The sequence below is a fragment of the Centropristis striata genome, chromosome 13 (assembly GCF_030273125.1).
Source record: "Centropristis striata isolate RG_2023a ecotype Rhode Island chromosome 13, C.striata_1.0, whole genome shotgun sequence".
NCBI classification, from domain to species: Eukaryota; Metazoa; Chordata; class Actinopteri; order Perciformes; family Serranidae; genus Centropristis; species Centropristis striata.
This window is the reverse complement of record NC_081529.1, coordinates 20,465,765-20,486,497: the sequence shown is the minus strand read 5'-3', so window position 1 is coordinate 20,486,497 and position 20,733 is coordinate 20,465,765. Positions and strand designations below refer to the sequence as shown.

At 44.4% G+C, this 20,733-nt stretch overlaps 1 protein-coding gene across 1 annotated transcript in view; it reads right to left on the bottom strand.

The window, feature by feature from the left end:
• The window catches only part of LOC131983294 (RNA binding protein fox-1 homolog 3-like), a 258,147-nt gene that overhangs the window by 10,737 nt on the left and 226,677 nt on the right, over positions 1–20,733 (bottom strand). Inside the window, 6 exon segments of the mRNA XM_059348003.1 lie at positions 645–777; positions 5,958–6,011; positions 6,099–6,159; positions 6,930–7,022; positions 10,543–10,596; positions 14,703–14,846. Coding sequence (XP_059203986.1) covers positions 645–777; positions 5,958–6,011; positions 6,099–6,159; positions 6,930–7,022; positions 10,543–10,596; positions 14,703–14,846 — 539 coding nt within the window.

The window sequence follows — 20,733 nt, the reverse complement described above, 5'->3', positions numbered from 1 at the left end:
ATCATTATAAAGAAAACCATGGAAAATGTCTCGATAACAGCTCTTAAATTAAACTCTTATCAGCTATTTTTGTTGTTATCATTATATTTGCCCAAACAAATGTACCTTTAGTAAGAAATTAAAGAAATTAAGAAATTAAAGAAAACCAGGTGGTCTAGTCATTTTTTCCATGATTATATCTACAATCCTGTGCAAAACTCTGAGGCAAGTGTTGAAAAAATGCCTAGAAGTATTGATGGGTGGCCACCAAATATTGAATCGATTTAGATTTTTCTTCTGTGCACTCACTTTGCAATGTTAATTGATAAAAATAAACTATTAACATTAGTATTTTTGAAAGCACTCTTATTTTACAGCATTTTTCACACCTGACCTACGACTTTTGCACAGTACCATATATTTTAACACTTATTGAGCATGAAGTGCATGTTCTTGAGACATAATAACACAAATGTCCTCTTTGAAGATGTGATTTCATGACCAGACGACTACAGTATGACCAACATGTGCATGTGAACAAATAACTGGAGCATGAACGTCTCATATACAGTCACATTACAGCATGAACACAACTAAAAGTCAAGCCACTGTCTTAAGTGCTCATTGTTGTTTTTCTACATTCAGGTTAGAGATTCAACACTCACGCTCCGTAAGCTGGGATCGGCGGTGGCGGTGGAGCTGTGCGGAACGTGTTGTACACAGCCCGCCCCCGACCTCGCAAGTGGGCACCCCTATAGGCCACGGTAGCGCCTGTGGCAGGGTAGGGAAACCCTGTTACTATGGAAGGAAACACACAAGAGAAGAGAAAATGACTTTCAGAGAACATCCTCGACTTGGCATTGCTTACCTTATGACAGAATACATTAGAGAGAGACGTGTGGCACTGCTTTCCCTATGACAGAATGCATTATGGGGAAGACAAGGAAACAATAGATTTAATCTTTTCTAGGTGCGCCTCATCGAGCACTCTCCCCTTTCCCAGCTCGCTGCTTTGTGCCGTACTCAGCAAGGATCCACATTTGCTGTACGCATCCTTTCCTGATGCCTGGTGAGGGGCAGCCTTGAAGCATAGGCAGGTAATGGATGCAATACCACTAGTTTCGCACCACGGCTTTTGCATAGTTTAGACACAATGGGCTAGCAGCGAGGAGAACAGTGGGAGGGTGGACAGGGGAGAGGTAGAGGGCGTTTCTAGGTGTTGGCTACAGTGGAACGGGAGGCGGACGTTTGTTGAACAACCTGACTAGATGTTCAGAACTTCCCCCAAGGGAAAACAGAGCAGATGGGCTGGACAGCCAAGGCCCAAACCTCAGCATGACCCCCATCTCGAAACCCATCTGGGACCATCTTTGGCCAATCACACGGCTACATATGTCCTCTGCTGACGGCGACCGCTGCACGAGAAAGGGAGGGTGGTGGTAAAAGGCTTCAGGGTGGGTAGCAAGGGGTTGGTGTGATGGTGCGGCAAAATGTCTGTGGTCACAGATTAGAGGACAGGCGATCCTCAGCTCTCTACTTAACCTTCAATCAGTCCAGTGGCTGTCTGATTACAAGCTGTGGAGGTGCATACAAACACACCGATCTCCAGACATGATTAAGTTGGCCTCCCCCCTTTTCCAGCAATCTAAATTCCCTCACATCCCACCTTCTTCACCCTCTCTCCCTCCCCCAATGCCTAGTCCATCACCACGCAGTCATCCCCATTATTCTTCATCCCCAGCAACACCCCCTCATCACCCTCCCCTCACCTTATTATTCTTTATTCATTCCCATGACATGTTTTGGGGGAATGCATCACAGACCACTTCAGTTTGTCCAATCAGAGATCAGATTGTGATGGTGGAGCTCCTGTCTGGTCGTGTTGGAGAGGCGCTCAGTTGGGGTGACTAGCACAGGTTAATAACATGTATCCAATGTGTTTTAGATGAACCCGCTGCCACGGAGGAGACGGCAGGCAGTCCCTCGCAATGGCAGATAAACTACACTGCAATGAAGATCCATGGTAGCTCGTATATAACGGCAGGCGTATGGGTTTTCGCCTGGGGAGTGAGGGCCAGGCGTCACCGTGCCGTGTGCAGCGTGAGCCCTGCAGGTGGACGAGGCCAGTGAACACCCTAATGAACGATGCACACCCTAGCCCTGCTGCCTCAATAAAGCTGACAGGGAGACAGATTAGTGGTGCTTTTAAAAACACAGAGAGCCAGGTTTAATGTCTTCTGTCATTAACATCACGCTCCATTAGTGGGTCCGCACACATATTCAAACTCTGCGTCTCATTTGGCCAGGTAACGCCCACAGAGCCCCCCTCCCCTTCCCCCTCTACACCCACCAAGGTGCATGGCACTTTGTTTGCTGCCAACGTACCAATAGACTGCCTGGACTCGCAGGGTGCCCCCTTTCCCCCAAGTGATTTATAATGCTGACCTTGACATTTAAATTAGTCTCTTTTTTTGGAGCAGTGGACATCTGAGTGCAGTTGCTAAAGGGCAAAAACAATCCTCTTTGATGGTTTCCGAGGTGTGTTTTCCCCCCCTCTCTTCTTAACAAATCACTACTATTTCTGGGCCCCAGAGAGTCCAATTGCCTCTTTCTTTCTTTTTTGGAAATTTGTATGCAATATGCATGCAGTGATGTATGTGAATGTAAACTTATAATGAGTTGGCGATAGGCTACACTGCTTCAATAATAACCCATAAATCAAAGGCACTGTCACACCTTGGTAAGCCCGTGAAAAGCAACAACAGCTATGGTGTATGAGAGCACAAACCTGGTCTAGCCACCAAAGTCAAACACCTTTTCCGGGAGGGGGGGTTGGAGAAAATATGAGTTATGCGCTGGAGGGCGGTGGGGTCACGCTGCACCTCATATGTCATATGTGTCAACATGAGAGAAGCTCAATACCTGCAGAGCCAGTTGGACCTGAGGTAATCCAGCTCTGTGCCAATGATGGGGTCATAACCGGCTCCCATAAAGAAAGATCTGATTTTCCACAAGGTTGATCTCTCTAATACTTCCTGCTCAAATACATCGGGCAATGAGCACTTAATCCACGCACTGGGGACCAAAAACAGCTTAATCTAATCAAGAGTCTGGAGCTTAATTATCCCCCTAACGTACACTCCAACAATGAAAGGATCTGTCTACATATATTAAGATGGCAATTAGCCTTTCTTTTCTGTCATTTATACAGCTGGAAGCTTTTCACAAGTCCTCAAGAAAAACGCCACCTTAGCCGTAGAAAATGTGAACTGGTGAAAGAAAAAGCAACTCGTCTCCTGTCTCTTCAGGAATTAGCTGCAGAGGAGAGTCCCTCTCTGTTAGCCTGAGGGGGCTGGCCATACGAAGGGATTTCTACAGTGGCAGCTGTCCATGGTGCTGAAAACATCCAGCACAAGGAATCATCCAGAAAAGTTTGCCAAATATTGCAAAATGAGTGTAAAATGTATTGCTTGCAGATCTGCATGTCTGTTTTTATATTTTGCTGTAATTAAAACATGCAACTATTTTGTTATTCTATGTAATGCATGTGAAAATAAGAAAATTATTATATACATCTATATGTTTGTTTGCATGTATGCATGCACACACAGCTATGCACATAGATCAAATCTTAAAGTATGTAAATATATAAAACAGAGTAATATGCATGTTAAAAACAGTGCATTAATTAAAACTTTGTGCATGCACTCTTCCTGCTCTAGCTTAAGCTGCACACCCAACTCACTGTATCCATGTAATTATAAACTGTATGAACTGACACGTGTTTCATTTAGCATTAAAATAGACCAGGACAAGACAGTCAGATGGTTGCTGTTATATATGGACAGACCTATATATAGGAGGCGGTGCAGGGCAGAATCTGGGGTTTGTTCTACAAAAGTTTCCATGTAAACCAGATCAGCGCACAGTAAAAGAGGACAAAGGTGAGCACGGATACTGGATGCCTACCAGCTGCCACACACCATGATTTGTGCCACTGCCATGTTTTATTGCCAATCCCTCCATCTGACTGGGAAGCCAATCACCTTGCTCCTCTCTCCTGGACCACGACCCCCCCCTCCTCCTCCCTGTAGCAGGCTTCTGGTGGTGTGAGGTGGCAACAGAGGACATGGACTCCGGGTTTCTACCGCCTGCCTGTACCCTGCCAACTACTCCCCACCCCCCCTCCCTCCTCCATCAGTAGGAGGAGCCAATCTACCCTGGAAGAGGTTAAGAGCGGGGAGCCGGCATGAGGCTCTCATCCGTCATTCTCCTGAATGGGTTTTGAGGACAATAAACCTGTAGCGCCAGGACGAATGGAGACGAAGTGTGCTGTCACCGAGCCAGGATTTATGGCTCCCAATTTCACTGATCTCCCGCACAGAAATGAGGACTGATAAACAGTGATTAATCGCCTTTATATCCCATTTTACTCCCACCAAAAGTATATTAACTGTAGCTATGATGATTTTGGAATACGTCCTGAATCCAGTGAACCTCATTCTGGTTGGGTTTTTTTCTTTGTAGCGGAGGAACATCATAGTCAAAAGCATGGTCAGTGTTTTTTTTTGGGGTGTTTTTTTCCCTCAGAGCTCAAACGGCCTTTTGCTGCTCATTAGGGCGGTTTTGTTTCAAATATGTATCTCTTATTTATGTTTCCCATCTTCCCAGCTGGCAAGCATATGTTGTCGTTTAGGCTTGGCAAACTCCAGTGCCATGTCAAGACGACTTGAAAAATTAGCAGCCAATAAATCACCCAACCCCTCCTGCTTCCCCTGCCTGGAGTGGTGGACCACACTCCCTCTGATTTATGAGATGATTTGGGAAGTGTGTGTGTGTGCGTGAGTGTGTGTGAGTGTAAAATGGAGAAAGTGCGCATGAAAGAGGAGACATGCATTAGTGTCTGTGTTCTACATAGGTTATCTATTTCTGTATGCTGGAATGCTTTGGTCTGAGTGTAAAAAAAACAGGGCAGGGGCTGGTGATGGTGTTGTGTGTGTGTATATAGGTCAGTGAAATGATTGTTTATGTAAGTTAAGATTTACTTAATGTCCACACACTGCTCACGTAGAGAAAAATCCAGCTGATCGTGGTACGGTGTGCCTCCAGAGGGATGTGTGTATGTTTATGTGTGGGTATAATTATCAGGGGAAGATGTCGAAACCAAGGGAGTGTTGGGGGGGGTAGTGAGGCAGGGGAGGAGGCATGGAGGGGGTGAGGGGTTGTGGATGAAATAAAAATGATAGATGACTGCTTTCTGTCATGGACAGTTATTTAGAGGTTCGCCGTAAAGCTGTCCGGGGAATGAACAGATTTTAGTCTAATGAGCAGAAAGGAAAGCCGTTAAAGTGGCGCGATGTGCTCAGCACTTCTTCCAAATGAAATAGTACCATTTCCCCCTCATTAAAATGCAAAGGGTTCATATAACATACAGCAATAAAGCTGGCATGTCGAGGCAGAGAGAGATAGGGAAAACCCCACTGAGCTCATCTCATTCCTCCATTACTGAGACCAGAAGGAATAGCGGCCTTCGACAGGGTAGGTGCCAACAATATCGCTCACTCAATCTCCCTTATTCGGTTAGCTCTGTAAAAGTCAATCTGGCGCACTTGGCAAATCCATCCACAGCAGCAGCCTCAACAATCTGATAACAGTTGCAGGGGCGCTTGCTCTTGAAATCATTTTTTTCAGCTTTACAGTTGCACACCGCGCAAACAATGGCTCAGGCTCCCTCAGCCACTCACAGAGGCTTGGATCATCCACTGCTTATCTGGGCCGCTCTCAGATTCACTTTGATTTGAGGGGGAATTTCATGTTCAGTAGGTTCAGGATGAGCCCGATTGTAGAAATTCAGGGGTCAGACTGGGATTGGCTGCGGCTGATAGTGGCCTCAGGTACGGCGCGGTGCATGTGGTGGAAGGTGGAGAGAGAAAAAAACACTCAGAATTGTAACTGCACAAGCTGCACAAGTCTCTCACCGGCATACAGTTCAGGACCGTAGACAGCTCCCACCACTGGATTCAGCTTCCAGCCTGGAGAACAGAAAGAAAACTCAACTCTCAGAATGAGATCCAACATGCTATTACTTTCAGGTGTAATGATACAGTTATGGTTCTTACCATTCGTGTAAGGGTTGGCCACCTTTTTGTTTGTCATCACTCGTGCTGTTGCATTGTTCACCTGTTTAAAGCAACACAGCGTGTCAACACACACCTTCACACACATTCACCATGCGCATATCCAAGACGGGGCCAGTAGCAAGCAAACACACAAATAAAGACACATTCATAAAATAATAGATAAATAAATAAATGATTATGCAAATGTTTGCTGCACTTTGATTGAGTTTGGTTCACCCTTTCATGAATTTATTCATCATTTGCAATTTTCATACAGATTATTAAATTACTGGAAATAGGGAGGAAAAGCATGCACCAATTACCCACAGGTATGAATATAAAAAATAACATCCTCCAAATTCAGTAATTGGTTGGATAAACAAATGGATTCCAAAAGAAAAACACAGACAGTGCTTTGATTTTCCTCTATTGACCTGATGAGAATGACTGAGTGGGGGCTCGGCTCGCCGTAAACAGGAGCAGAATTAGAGCAGGCAACACTAAGCGATGGTGACAGGGGAATGCAGGTCTTCTCAGATTTGACAGCGACCCAGAGGATGATGGCATGCATTCATTCTGCATTGTCGGGTAATGATGGACAACTGGCGTGTCCAGGTTGACATGTATGGATCCCGCTTTCTACCGAGAACAAGTTATATGCACCATTATGCATGCATGCATCCAGGCACACATACATTCAGGGATGCAGATATCCACACATACACACACACAGAACAGCAGCCACATGCTAATGCATGGCTTTATAGGTATGTTTAGGAGGCAGCAGGCAGGAAGTAGAAAATGATGGGAAAAGGGAAAAAATGAAAGCACCTCTATTTTGCGTCCCTCTACGATTGTACCGTTTAGTTTCTCCCGTGCACGATCAGCATCTGTGCTTGTTTCAAAAGTTACAAACCCAAAGCCCTGAGAGCGCCACGTTAGCCACCGGCAGAGAAAAAGGGAGAAGGGAGAGGATGGACACACGCACACACACACACACAGCCACACACACACACACACACACACACACACACACACAAAGAGGAAGAAAGAAAGGGGAAGGGAGGAGAAAAGGGAAAGAGAGGTGAGAAGACAGGAGTAGGTGAGCAGCAGCGGCGGCGGCAGAGTCGAGTTGTAAGCAGCCAGATTAATTAGAGGCAGTTAGTGAGGCGTCAGGAAACAGCAAACAGAGAGATCCAAGGAGGAGAGGATAACGGTGACATGACCTCACACAACAACACCAACAAACCTGCCTGCTTTACCCAATTAAACAGCACAGCACCGGTGCCATGGGTGAATGTCAGGAAGAAGCGGATGCAAAACACTGTGTTAGCTGCCATAATAGTCGTATAATTATCTACACAACTTCTTCGGCGGCCGCCGCTCAAACGGCCCCGTCTCCCTTTGAAGACGTGGGCAACAGGAGAAGAGAGTGTGAATCCTCTGAGGAGAGATGTTAACTTGATCTCTGGCTATTTCTAATTCACTGCTCTAATAAGTGGGTCATTGCCATCTTTTTTTTTATGGTGGTGGCAAAAAATTACACTGGCTCATTGATGCAAAAAAGTGAATGGTGCCACCACAAATACTGTCCTCTGTGATAAAGAAGAGCAGCGTATTGACTTTAAACCCTGACCAAAATACACCCAACCTCTCATTTCCATCCCCCTCCCCCTCAACTCTCTGACTCCCTGGCTCCCCTGGGGGGTTTGTCACTTCCTTGAGTTATGTGGACTGGGATGCTGGACCTGGGCTCTATAGCGGCAGCATTAAGATATGCTGGCCAAACAAGTCCCATTCCTTTGGTTTCTATATATACTTGTAGAGGTATGGGCAGGGAAAGAGGGAGCATGGCCGGCGCTGCCTGATAATTGCTGGAGGATGTAATACATGTGAGAGATGGCGAGCGGCGTGATCTCGTATGCATACACAGGATCTCTGGGCTGCTATTCCTAGCATAAATAACACGGGACCTGTCCTTGGGGAAAGAGAGATAAAGAAATAAATTCAAAAAAGGAATTGAGGGCAAAATTAATCCTTTGGACATTCACCCGACTGTGGTTACCCCCTCTATCTTTTTTTTATCATGCACAAATAATTAGCTTACAAGAGGGGAGAGTGGAGCCACCATTTTTCAAAGGAGACAAACATATTGAATGCAAATTGCCAAAGCTTCATAGAAAATAGATTGTTTATTAATGGCCTGGTAGGTTCATTATATAGCACACAGGGTGCTGGGGAGAGAGAGAGAGAGAGGCATCATGGGTAATGGCTTTGTAGGGCACAAACAATAAATGCTTGTTACGGCGGAGGAGGCAGGTTTATCCGGTGCTCAATCTTGTCTGGCAGAGGGGGCTGAGTGTGGCAGCGGCGCCTGGTTCCACGGCTCCCTGCATGCCTGTATACGAGCCCAAACTACTCCCAGGTATGAATGGGAATCAATAGTATTCATGCCTCAACACCCAGCCAGGGATCCTGTCTCCTTTATGAATGGAAAGCTGTGGAGCTTAGTACACTCTATTAAATGAACAGCTGGATGAGTAGCACTCGGCTGTTCACACCACCGCAGGCTTCACCTGTCCATGGTAGGTGGTTTGGAGACTGATACTGCAGTGAGGCTGCAGCACCGTGGCCTTTTCTCTGCCTGCTCGTTGGTGCTTTAGAGGTGTCTTTGAAATGCATGCATACATAATGATAGCTGTGAATTAAAATAAGATATTAAGAGGAAAAAATGGCATTGAATATGAATTTTTTTTTACCTTAACCCTCTGAACACCATTGAAATTTCTTTAAAGGATCGCCAAAAATACACAGTTTATCATATAAAGAAACTGTAAAACCAGGCATTATTGTCAGAATTTGAGCTTTCTGACTGTCCTTGAACCTAACATAGTTTATGAAGGTTTCTCTTAGAAAAAGTGACGAACCGAAGCTTTAAATGTTGATATCCATGTCAGAATCTCTTTATTCTACATGTGTCATTTAAAATAAAGCGTTTGCACTAACCAGATCCTGTTAAAAACATTAAATTCTGCTCCTCAGAGACACTGTGAAGACATGATTGATTCTGCTGAGACGGTCACGTGATAAATATTCACTGAAAATCTGTTTACACAGAGCTGAGAGGAGAGGACAGGAGAGGCTGCAAGTAGAAGTTGTCAAAATGCAAATAGTTTAACATTTGCAGAATGTGCAGACACATTTTTTTCAGTGTGTGGCTGCAAGTGTTGTAATTTATCAGAGATATCTTACTTGCTTTTTTCTTTTCTTTTTATGATTTATGTCTATAAAACATAACTTTTGAGTTGTTACTACATCTAGTTACGATTGTGCTGATTTCAAAGAGCTGCAGGATTTACATACTGCAGTGAAATACAAGGACACAGTGAGTAAAATGTAAAAAGAGCAAAAAAACGCCCTGAAACAGTTTGTTGGCGTTCAGAGGGTTAAAGGATATAGCCGTCTATATATTCCATATTCTTCTTAATGTCAACAAATCCCATTAAAAGACATAAACCAGTGTATAGTCTGTCAAGTTAAAGCCATCCTTGTTGAAAAAATATTCATCAAGGCTCCATCACAAACTCACAATGTCATTTATTTTTCTTCAGTCCCACAAATGCTGGAAATACTCACTGGAGCACCACATGTGGATTAATCCAACACTGAAAATAGTCTCCAATAACTGCACTTTTTAATCCTGTTCAAGTAATGTTTACTATAAACCACAGTTCCCAGCTGTTTTAGAAGAAAATCTGTATATGTGTAACCCAATTTTAAAGACTTCTTTAAATAGGAACCAACAGACTTTATGTGTTCAGAGACGGACTTGTTGCTCTTTTCACGGGCTCGTCCTTTAATTGGCTCCTTTAAGATCACAAATTAAATTAGCCTGGATGTGGGCAATAACTCAATGTGTAAAAGCTTCCATACCGCGAGCACATGATGTGTCCGAAAAGCTTGAAATATGAGCTGAAAGGAGGATTAGCCTTCACATTCCTTTTCAGCTAAAGTCCATTTATTTGCAAAAACCCCCAGAGAACACTATTCTTATCCTGAATTATAGTATATGTAAAAACAAAATGAGAAAACCTGAATAATGTAGGACCAACACCCGGGCTTCAAACACCCACTCCCTAAACAAGCAGTTTCAATTCCATAAGCTTCAGGACCTGCAGCCTGCTGCTGGATTAAGTGAATTGTGAAACAGCTCAATAATGAATTGATTGACAGGGCTAATGATTCACAACTTGGGTTAGAGCTGCAACAACAAAAACAATAGGGAGGGAGGGAGAAGGAGAAAGAGAGGCATGGTGGATTCAGCTCTCCAGGACCAGGCTTAGGGACCACTACTCTCAGCCAATGTACACACTACACTAATGCCATCATTAGGAAACAGAAGAAGTACATGGTAATGAAGCAGCTGGTGTTCTAGTTCACTTACCTTGGATCCTCGCTCATTAAAGATAATCTCCACATCTAAAATCTTTCCAAATTGCTGCAGAGAGAGAAAAGAAAAAGAGAAGAGCAGGGGAAGAGGATGGAGTTAGAAAGCCTCACTGACTGTGAATTCATGAGCAGGACGACTGGAGAAAGAAAAAAAAACCATTAAGGCAATATGGAAATGTTACTTTTGTGAGGAAAATGGTGGTCAATTTGCATTTGTTAGCTCGGCAAACAGCTCCTGAAGCCGGCTGGCGTGCTTTAAAAAAAGCCTAGCTGCTACTTTAATGCAGTTTTTTATCAGTATTATATTGAATGATATCACAGGATCTTTGATTACATATCAGCATTTGTGATGTCTGCGTGTTTTGACACAAATAGAAATTATATTTTGATGTTGTGGGATATGAAAGCCACTCCGACTTCACGGTCACCTGGGAGAGACCCACTCGTTCACGTCCCCTGAGCAGAAAGCTGAGCTCTGACTTGTGCAGAGTTTGGTGGATCAGTTGTGAATATACCTCTCTATCCTTTTATATTCCTCTCTCTCTCTCTCTCTCTCTGCCTCCTTCCTCTCTTTGTTTGTGCGCTCTCACAGTCAACAGGACCTAAGGGCCGGTCCCCAGGGGTTAACATGCTCCAGCCTTTCGATCTGAGAGGCCTGCCTTCGGATCATTAGAAAACAGAGGAATGAAAGTAAACTGTAAGTTCCTCTAATGAGTGGAGTGAGAGCGACTTTTAATTGCTGTCTACAATGGCCGTATTATTTCATTAAAAGTAATTACCCTGTCAAGCGGTCCGCGTCGCCTTCATTTCGGCACAACAGGGAAGAAATGGGCCTTCCATGTGGTCGACGCTCAATGGGAATGGATGGATCGTTTGACTGAGCCACTAATAGGGGTTAGGAGGAGCTGGCTATTATCTGGCTGAAGTGAGTGGAGTGGGCTAGAGGAGGTGAGGGTGAAAAACATGTCCTCTCCCACTTGAAAGGGTTACGCAGGCAACCTCACCGCAACGAGTTAAGGGGAAAAACAAGGCTGGGTTATTTAAAACCTCCTCTGTTTCAGCAGGGTGTATCTCCTCCCCTTTATATGTATATTTATATATATATAAGCTCCGGAAAGGATTCCATACATCCCATCCACACATCTGCCTCATATGGCGCTCAGCTCCATTGATTCGAATGGGAAGCGTCGGCTCGATCACACACACAGGCATTTGTATCCCAGCGTGATGCCCCCTTTCTCGCCTGAGATGACAATGCTTCCCCACGCAATGTGCAGATGCTAATTGTTTTAACCGAGCGTAATGGGCTTGTGGCGTCGATTAATTAGTTTCAGAGGAAGTCGTCTTTGTGGATTTCCACATGGCGCTGGGGACTGCTCGCTGCTCACCAGTGATCTCATGCACTTCTATCCCCGCCCACCCACTCACACACACACACACGCACACACGCACACACACTTGTACTCACACACACACACACACAGAAACAGCTGCATCAGCAGCAACGATAAACAATAGCTTCAATGGGAGGAGTCTCCAGAGGGAGGACAGGGGAGGCTGACGTCATCTGAGAGGCTGCAGCTCGATCCATCCACCCATACACAACTAAAACAATTTAAAATCAACATGAAAACACATGCACAAGAGAAGAACTCAGTGTTTGCATGTTTTAACCCATTTACCATATTAATATTTAATTTTTTCTTATACTGCAGACCATTTTGCATGCAATGTGGCTACATTTACATGTTGTTTTTCTACCATTTCAGCTTCATTTTCTATTTCCACATGGCGTCCTTATAGTACCTTATAGTTATTAAGTAACGCTGTGCAGGATCACCCTGCATCATTGGGAAACAGAAACTGGATTGATATTTACATGGAAATGAACAAAAGCAGTTAAACGTGCAGCATCCTTGCAAAAATGGTCATAAAAAGTGCAGTTAAAGAGCTCAAACACTCTTTGATCCAGTGTGGCCTTGCTGCCTTTTTTCCAAATGAAATTACAGTTTATTTTCTGTGCCGTAAGCCTCCTATAGTGTGGAGGCAACACATAATATCCAGGCCACTGTGTCTCCACCTTTGATTTGCTTGAATATCTTTAAGCTCTTTAAGAGACGCATAATTACGCTGTGTATTCAAACAGTGGAGCACGCTCAGCAGCCAGCGTGACAGCAGGGTGGGGAGGGTTAGAGGTCCTGATTGCTCCGGGGAATGCTGTGAGAGCCCTTACATGCTCAGAGAGAAGCACTGCTGAAGAACCCAGTCGCACAAACGAGGGCACCCTCAAGCAGCGCAGCATGGAGCACCGCGCAGAACTCGCTCGCGCTTGGAGTGTTTTCATTTCCCCCGCACTCGCTCGCTCTCAGAGATCACAGTTTCTAATTACTGATTAAGGTCCGCTGTGGTCGTCCTAATGAGCGCTTCATTCAGCGCCTCGTTAAAGGCTCACAGGTTTCCCAACACCCTGAACCCCGTGGCGTGCAGGGTGCCTCCCTTCTCGTTCCAGGGTGGCGGCAAAGAGTTGTGCTGTCGCCGGAGAGAGGGTGGAGGAGCAGATGGAGCTCCTGGCGGGGCTTTGCTCTGCTTTAAGGGCCTTCTTTAGTGGGCCGTGCAGCACCTCCACTCTCTGTCTTCCCCGCTGCATGTCTGCGAGTTTCACTCATGCGCAACAGTAATGGCGTATTGAGCCAGTGGCGCTCCAGAAGCCATTAGAGCTAGAGGGATGAGGCTTTGCACACACTGATCACACAAAGGCCCATTGTGGAGGCCATGTCAGAGGGTGGAGCGGGCCAGCTATCTCCTTGCCAAGTTCTACCCAAGACAATCAATCCCACAATCCTCCGCTATGCCAACCACCAAGAAAGGGTGGCAGTAGGGAGGGAGGGGGGGTATGTAACAGGAAGGAGCGGGCAACATGTGGGTGAGAGCAGTGATTGAGGGCGACTGGGTGGGCCACGATCAATTTTGTATCGTATATCTGCGTGCGTCGGCCAGGCACACAAAGCCTCCGAGCTAATTACTGAGGCGATTTGGATTCCACACGACCTGCACCAGAGCTGGGAACAATAAAGCCAACAATCAGAGGGAGGAAGAGAGAGAGAGAGAGAGCAGCCATGTTGTCTGCAATTTATAAAGCCACAGCCAGGGCTCTCGAGTAATTAATATCATCAGCTGGATGTTGTCTTCATAACGACGAGAATTAACGCCTCTGGGTTCTAATGGTCCAATTAGCGCATAACATTTAAAGTACATTTTTGGCAGTCGCCCCCCATTCAGATCCATTATGGTTATTGAATTGGGGATGTATGGTTCAATTCTTATTGAGGCTTTTGTGAGACACAAGGGGTGAGCTGTTGAACTATTCATTGCCTCATTAATTGGGCGAGAGACGGAGAGAGAAAGAGAACATTTCTGCTGAGGGCTTCTGCTCTGCTGATATGTAATCTGATTGCATTTGTCTGCAGCTGACAGCTCTGTATGTGTAACCTCTAAACAGGTAATCAGGAGACATTATTTCCTCGCTCTTTATTATTCAGCTGTTGTGTGATTATCTAAAAGCCATTTGAGGGGGAAAAACTCTGATAAATGTGCACTGATAGTGACCAAGACTGGTGTTTTTTTCCTGGCAGTTTTGGCCAGTTCACCAAGTTAATTGCTGACATCTGGGGTCACACAAACAGCAAACAACCCCAGGTGATCAAACAGGTTTTAAATCAGACAAAAATGAACGCTGAAATGATGATCAAACTGGGTTTGAACCTGATTGTGACTGATTGTGGCTGTTTTTCTTTCACCAACTTCCCGACTAAAAACCGAGGATATTGTGTTTTTCCTGAAATTGTAGTTACCACTGTAGCTGCTGGTTTAACCAATCGCCTCACTCATTAAACACATGGCCTTTGTTGTGGGATTTAACCCCCCCTCTCTCATTTTCCCCCGAAGCTTGAATATCATATTCCTTCAGTCTAATGATTTCTTCTGACGTAAGCACTCTTTGTTTCTGGGGCGCCTGCGATATAAAACTGACTTTGTTGTTGTGTTGTTACAGTGCTCCCAGATCACAGGAATAAACTAAGCAAGTTCTATTAACCGATAGCAAAAAGGCCAAAAAAAAAGAAGTGATAAATGGATTTTCTCCTTCAACGTACTCACCCCAAACATTTGCCTTAGGTCAGGGTCCCGGAAGCGGAAGGGAATGTTGGAGACATGTAACCTTTTGGGCTGCTGCTTCTCTGAAGAGTCTGAGTGCTGGAGCTGGAGCTGCTGAGAGCCCTCTGTTTGCGTCACATCATCTGTCTGCCAGAGGGAAACAAACAGAAAAGACACAAGCTGCTCATTAGCTGCTACAGTATACTGTACCTCCCGGTCCTGAAGTACGAGGAGGAGGAGGAGGAGGTGGATGGGGTGGGGGTGGAAGAGGAGGGAGGCGGGGTGCAGGGTGGCTAACTAACTTACTCAGCGTCTGCCATTTTTCAATCCGGCAAGAAAGCCAAAGCGATAAACAGCCGATGACTTATAGTGTCAAACCTGAGGTTGTGCATTACAAATCCACTTATTAATCTCTTGCACTTAGCTTCTTGAGCAACAGGGAAGATTGAAAGCGCTGACAAAAAGGCGTGGATATAGATCCCACAGAGCCCTGACATGTCTAGACTAAAGACACATTATTGGTGACGTTTGCACACAGCCATCAGAGTGCGAGGCCTAGAGCCCTCAGCGTTGTTGTTACCATCATTATGCGAATGCTATGCTGACATTTCTATATAAATGACGTGTCTGATGTCAATGACAAATTCCACTTGTTTCTCTGTGTGACACCGGTGATGGATGTCACCCAGGCTGCTGGTGGCTTGTCTGTTTAGATGGACCTTGTTTTTGAGGCAGTTTCTGTTTCCTGATGTATTTTTCTGTGAATAAAAAACCTCATTGGTCAACAGCCTGGTCCATCCTCTGTGCTAGAAGTCTATCTGCACACTTCCTCATGCTTGGCAAAATATGTCATCGGTCAGTTTCTTTCAAAACACATTTTTTTGTTGCTTTCTTTTGTAAACAAAGCCTGGAAGCAGCTGACCTGGCTCTGTCTGGAACCACAAAGCTCACTAATTAACACATATCTCGTAGTTTAACCCCTACACAAGCAACAATTTGATATTTCTGCTGAGTGCTGTGACCTCCTGGAGTCTTATTGTCACACTGAGGTTGCCAGGTTTGGTTTGGGCATGCCTGTTATTACAGAAGTTATCAATCAACACGCTAAAGCTGCACAGAAGCACTGAGCACATTGATGAACTGCTGTTTTTTAAGAGAAATCAGAGCTTAAAAAAACACAAATTGTTATATTTATATTTCTCTTTATGCCCAGAGAAAACCAACAAGATTCACACTGTTAATTAGCAAGCTTTATATTTGGGTTTTTGGAGAGAGACACTGATGGTTAAATTAGGACAACACTGGCTGTTGGTAAGAGACAGGAAATCTTTTTTGAACGACTGTTTTTGGTGTTTGGTATTTACAGGGTCATCCTGTTGAATGCATCAAGTGTTTATGAATCTCAGACTCATGCTGCCTGCTATGGTGGTGTACTTGTGGGACAATCAATCGATGAGCAGGAATCATTGTCTCAAAAAACTGAACGAGATCAAATTATTTTTTTTCTCGAACTTGGACGATTGTTCTGATCTTACATGGCCTACCTACATACATCTAGGATGCTGAATCAATGCATTGAAATTCTTTTTTATCATAGTAAAATCTACATGATGACTGGTAATGCATTGAAGAGAAGCTTTGGGATGCACGCAGCACTAGCTGACTAACTAACGTAAATAGAATGCAATAATTTGCTAGCCCTTTGTGAGATATATTTAATTGATACTTTATACAGACAATATATTTAACATCCTAAAATCCAACTACAGAAACTAGAAGAAGTGACCTATTTATTATTATCTATTACCTATAATGAAGCCTTATACACACATTTTGGCCTCACAGTTCTCCTGTTTTAAGCTTTGGCTCAAATATTTTTTTTGTCTAATCCTAACCCTGCTCCTACACCTTTACCTGTCTGTGCTGGTTTGTTTTAAGAGGTTTATATTCAAACTGATTAACTTTTTCTGTTTGTAAATATAAACTTCTGGTTTTGATACACTGTAAAACCCAATGTTGCTTGTTTGTCATCATAACTATTTTTTTCCTTTTCAATACAACAAATATTTGTGCAAAAAGTCATTTTAACCTAAAGTATTGAGTCAAATAGCAAGATTCATTTGAGTTAACTCCATTGTCTTTGTTGTCTTGACATACAATTCTTTCGCAGCATGGACACTCAAATATTTAAGTTGAAACAACAAGTTGGGTTTTACAGTGTACATTCTGTTTTAATTTCTCTTCTCTGGAGCCGTGGATGTACTGTGATGGTCGCAGAGATTGATTGATTCTGTAAATCACCTGATTAACAACCTTTTACTAATACTTCCATCTTTCCTTCTAACAGAGGACAGGAATTACATGCACTACCACAAGAGGTCACTCATCAGGAAAACACTTAGTATTTTTTTAGTATTTAGCTACAAACAGCCTTTGCTGAGGTCTTTCTGCTGGGAACAGACTCCATTCTGCAAATGATTAGAATGAACAAAAAATGAACCCTGATTTGGAGCGTGTGACTATGATAGGGACTAAATAAAGAAACAGAGAGAGAGAGGAGGAGGAGGAGGAGAAATGAGAGAGTGGAAGTGGCAGATATTGAGCACAAAAGCTGTTTGAATGTGATATGTAAACTGCAAGGTCTCCTGGGAAGTGCTCTCTGAGCATGGCAAACAACATATACACTGGCTGAGAAGTCACATACACAGACACAATCTTGTACCGAGATACAGACGTGAAAAGGGAGTAGGTTGTTGCCGGAGTACAAGCGGTTCAAATGACACGTGGACACACACGCACACACACACACACACACACACACACACACGTTGATAACCCTCACCCCGCTTGGAGGCTGTCACACGGCTGCAGGCCACTCTTAGTGATACATTTCCCACCATTTAGGAAATGGGGTAGGGATTTATTCATTATAATTCATCATCACAGTATTATCATTATCATCATGATCGTAATGATGATCGCCTTTATTATTCTCATTATCATAATCACAATCTCCACTGTAATGGCCGTCATTTATTTGGTTTTTATGGCCCATTCCGAGATGGTGACATACATTGTTAACAGTGACAGTTGTTTGATTCAAGGTCCCACTTTGTCTCCCCTGCAGCCATCCAGGTACGGCAGGTCGGCGGCAGCAAGGAGTCCCGTCTGGGTCTGGCTCCGGGCGGCTTCCCGGACCAGAGGGGGTAACAAGTGGTGAAGGACACGGGGGGACGGAGGGATGCACCGAGCCGGTTGGTTGGCTGGTTGGTTGGTAAGGAGTGGATTTGTGACAGAGAGACGGGCGGAGGGGTCTTAACTCTGCCGTGTCCTCGCGCGCTGGAGGTTAATAGCCTGAGTTGCCATGTTGGGCCCCGGGGGTGACACATTGCAGACAGATGCTGGGACCGTGGAGGGTGACAAGGTACCAGAGCCCCGCGGGTCAATCTGTTTCATCGGTCACACATGACACTATCGACCTTTAGCGTATGTTGCCAGACTACTGAGCACCGCTGTCCTCCAGCTCTGTCTGTCTGCCTTTTTATCACGACGGGCGCAGTCGCGTGTTTGCAAACATCCAGATTAACTTTCACTCGGTGCTCAGACAGGCCGGCAGCACGCTGACATCGGGGGCAAATACACATACAGAGAACACAAATAGTGAATTGCTGACTCCCGAGCACACCAGACTGCATCCTACTAACTCAATAACATGGAGTGTCAGTGAGATCCGGGACGCCTGCCTCCGTGCACCGCTCCCGTGGCTCCAACCTGCCTGCCTGGTTGTGAGGCGGTGGTTTTGCAGTGGAAAATAATTACCTCCGTATTACCATAGGAGGCCACCTTCAGTGGCACTTTACTGTCCCGACAGCTGCTGTCACGGGGAGGAGGAGGAGGAAGAGGTGGGATGCAAAACATGCCGTCACCGCCAAAGCCAGCAAACCAGAGAGTGAGAGAGCTGTCAACTCCAGCAACTCTCCGGCTTCCTGTTCAGTCATTTCTCTAAAAGACTCCCTTGCTGTTATTTGCAAATCGCCTGCAAAGTGCTCTGCTCAGCACTTTCCCCCTCCTCACAGAGTGGCATTACAAGAGCATAATTGAAACTATCTGATTGGAATGCTGCCAAGCAGGTAGATTACATCCGATTAAATAGGGGGGGATACTGAGTCTTCGCTCACAAGAATTATAATGCCTGAGCTTTAATTCATTATTTTCTCCTCCCGGCCCTCCACTGTTTGTTTTCTTTTTCTAAAGAAGCCGCAAATATATCCTCTCCATCACCTGAGAGAGCGGGGAGTGTGCCGCCCCCCTCCTCCACCCCCCAGTTCATATAAAATAGTGAAAGCTGGAGGAGTTATTTTGGGCCTTCAGGTGACAGAACTCAACTGTAACGCTGTCGGCGTAGACACTTTTAGGTGACTGACAGTCGGAGTACCTATAAGGCTTAGATAGACACTAAACTCTCTCTCTACTTAAACCACCCATATAAAAGACTGTGTGAGGAAATATCTTTGTGGATGTATGAAAACTAAACTCTCAAGGTGCTTATCTGTGAGAAGCATCACTGAGATTAAAGTTCAGATTCTGGCTCTCTTTTGGATGAATCATGGGCTCTTCTAGTTATTGTGGCTGAGGCATATCGTAGCATGTAGAGCTAGCCTCCATGCTTGCAACAAAAGTGATGGACAAAACAGTAACCTATAGCATCTGTAAGTGATCCAATGATTTCAAATTTCTGTATTTTAAAAAGGAGTTCATAATCTGTAGTTTATGCACACCTGAGGGTAAGATAAACTGTAGTGAGTGAGCAAAGATAAATTATTGAATATTTCACAGCTCTGATCAGATCTAACTGACATTATAAAAACAACAACAAAAAAAACAGTTCTGACTCTTTAAAACTTGCCAAAGAATTAAAATGAAACACTGTGATATTATCTGCCAAATCAGACATGTTAAAGCATTAAATACTCAATACATACTTATACTATATCAGAGTGTAGATGCTGCACATTCCAAGTCAATAAAAGCACATTGTCTCCATATTTTTGGCAGATCATTTTTCAGGTATAATCTAATTATTGTAATAATACATAATAATATAATAATATTAATAAGTATTTTATGTCTATCACAGAGCTTCAAAGTTGTCCAAAAACTATTACAGTAGAACACCAAATGCGCATTAAAATAGTCCTCACTAAATGCAATATTTGTCTTTTGGATTGAATCTGACGTAGATAGTGGTTTTAGAATTTTTATAAAAATAAAACTACATATTTGTGAGGTGTGTTTAAATATTTAGAGGCACAGAGAGGGCAGAGAAGTCAGAAAGTTTTGAGAGACGGACTGAACTTGTTAGTTTGCTCTCTGCTTGGTTTGTTGACAAAGAGAAAAGTCTAGAATAAAAGCAGCCTTATCCTCTGAATGATCGAGCAGACGTGTTATGTTGAGGAGCATCGTGGATATCTGAAAGATCTTTAAAATGGGAATTCACAGCAGTGGAAAATCACTGGTTCCTCCCACTTCCAGATAACACAGTCATCCCCTTTTTAATGGTGGCCTACATGCTGCCATCAGCACCGCCTCTGAAAGCTACACCCTGCTGCAGCCTCAATCCCTTAAACACAGCTCACCAGAGATGAGAGCGTGCGTGCGTGAATGTTTGCATGTGCTCGCTGTGTGTTTTCTGCATGCTCCTCGTGTGTGTGTTCGCGTGTGTGTGTCTATGTTATCACAGTCCCCCAGAATACCCTTTGGAAAGTCTTCATGCCGCTGACACGGGCTGTGAAAAATCTGGAATTGAGTGCTGCCCTAACGCCACTGCCTTAATTTGTTATCTGAAAAGAGAATGATTACTCATGAAATTCAACCAAACCTCAGACTATTTGAACTGAGCCAGATAACGAGCTCAGTTTTTTTTTTCTTCTCCAGCAGAGCTCCCTGGCAGCCCTGTGCTACCCTCATCTCTAAGGATTTGGAGAAAAGTTGGGGGCTGCCTCTCTTCCTCAAGTCGCCTGCTTTCAAGTCAGCT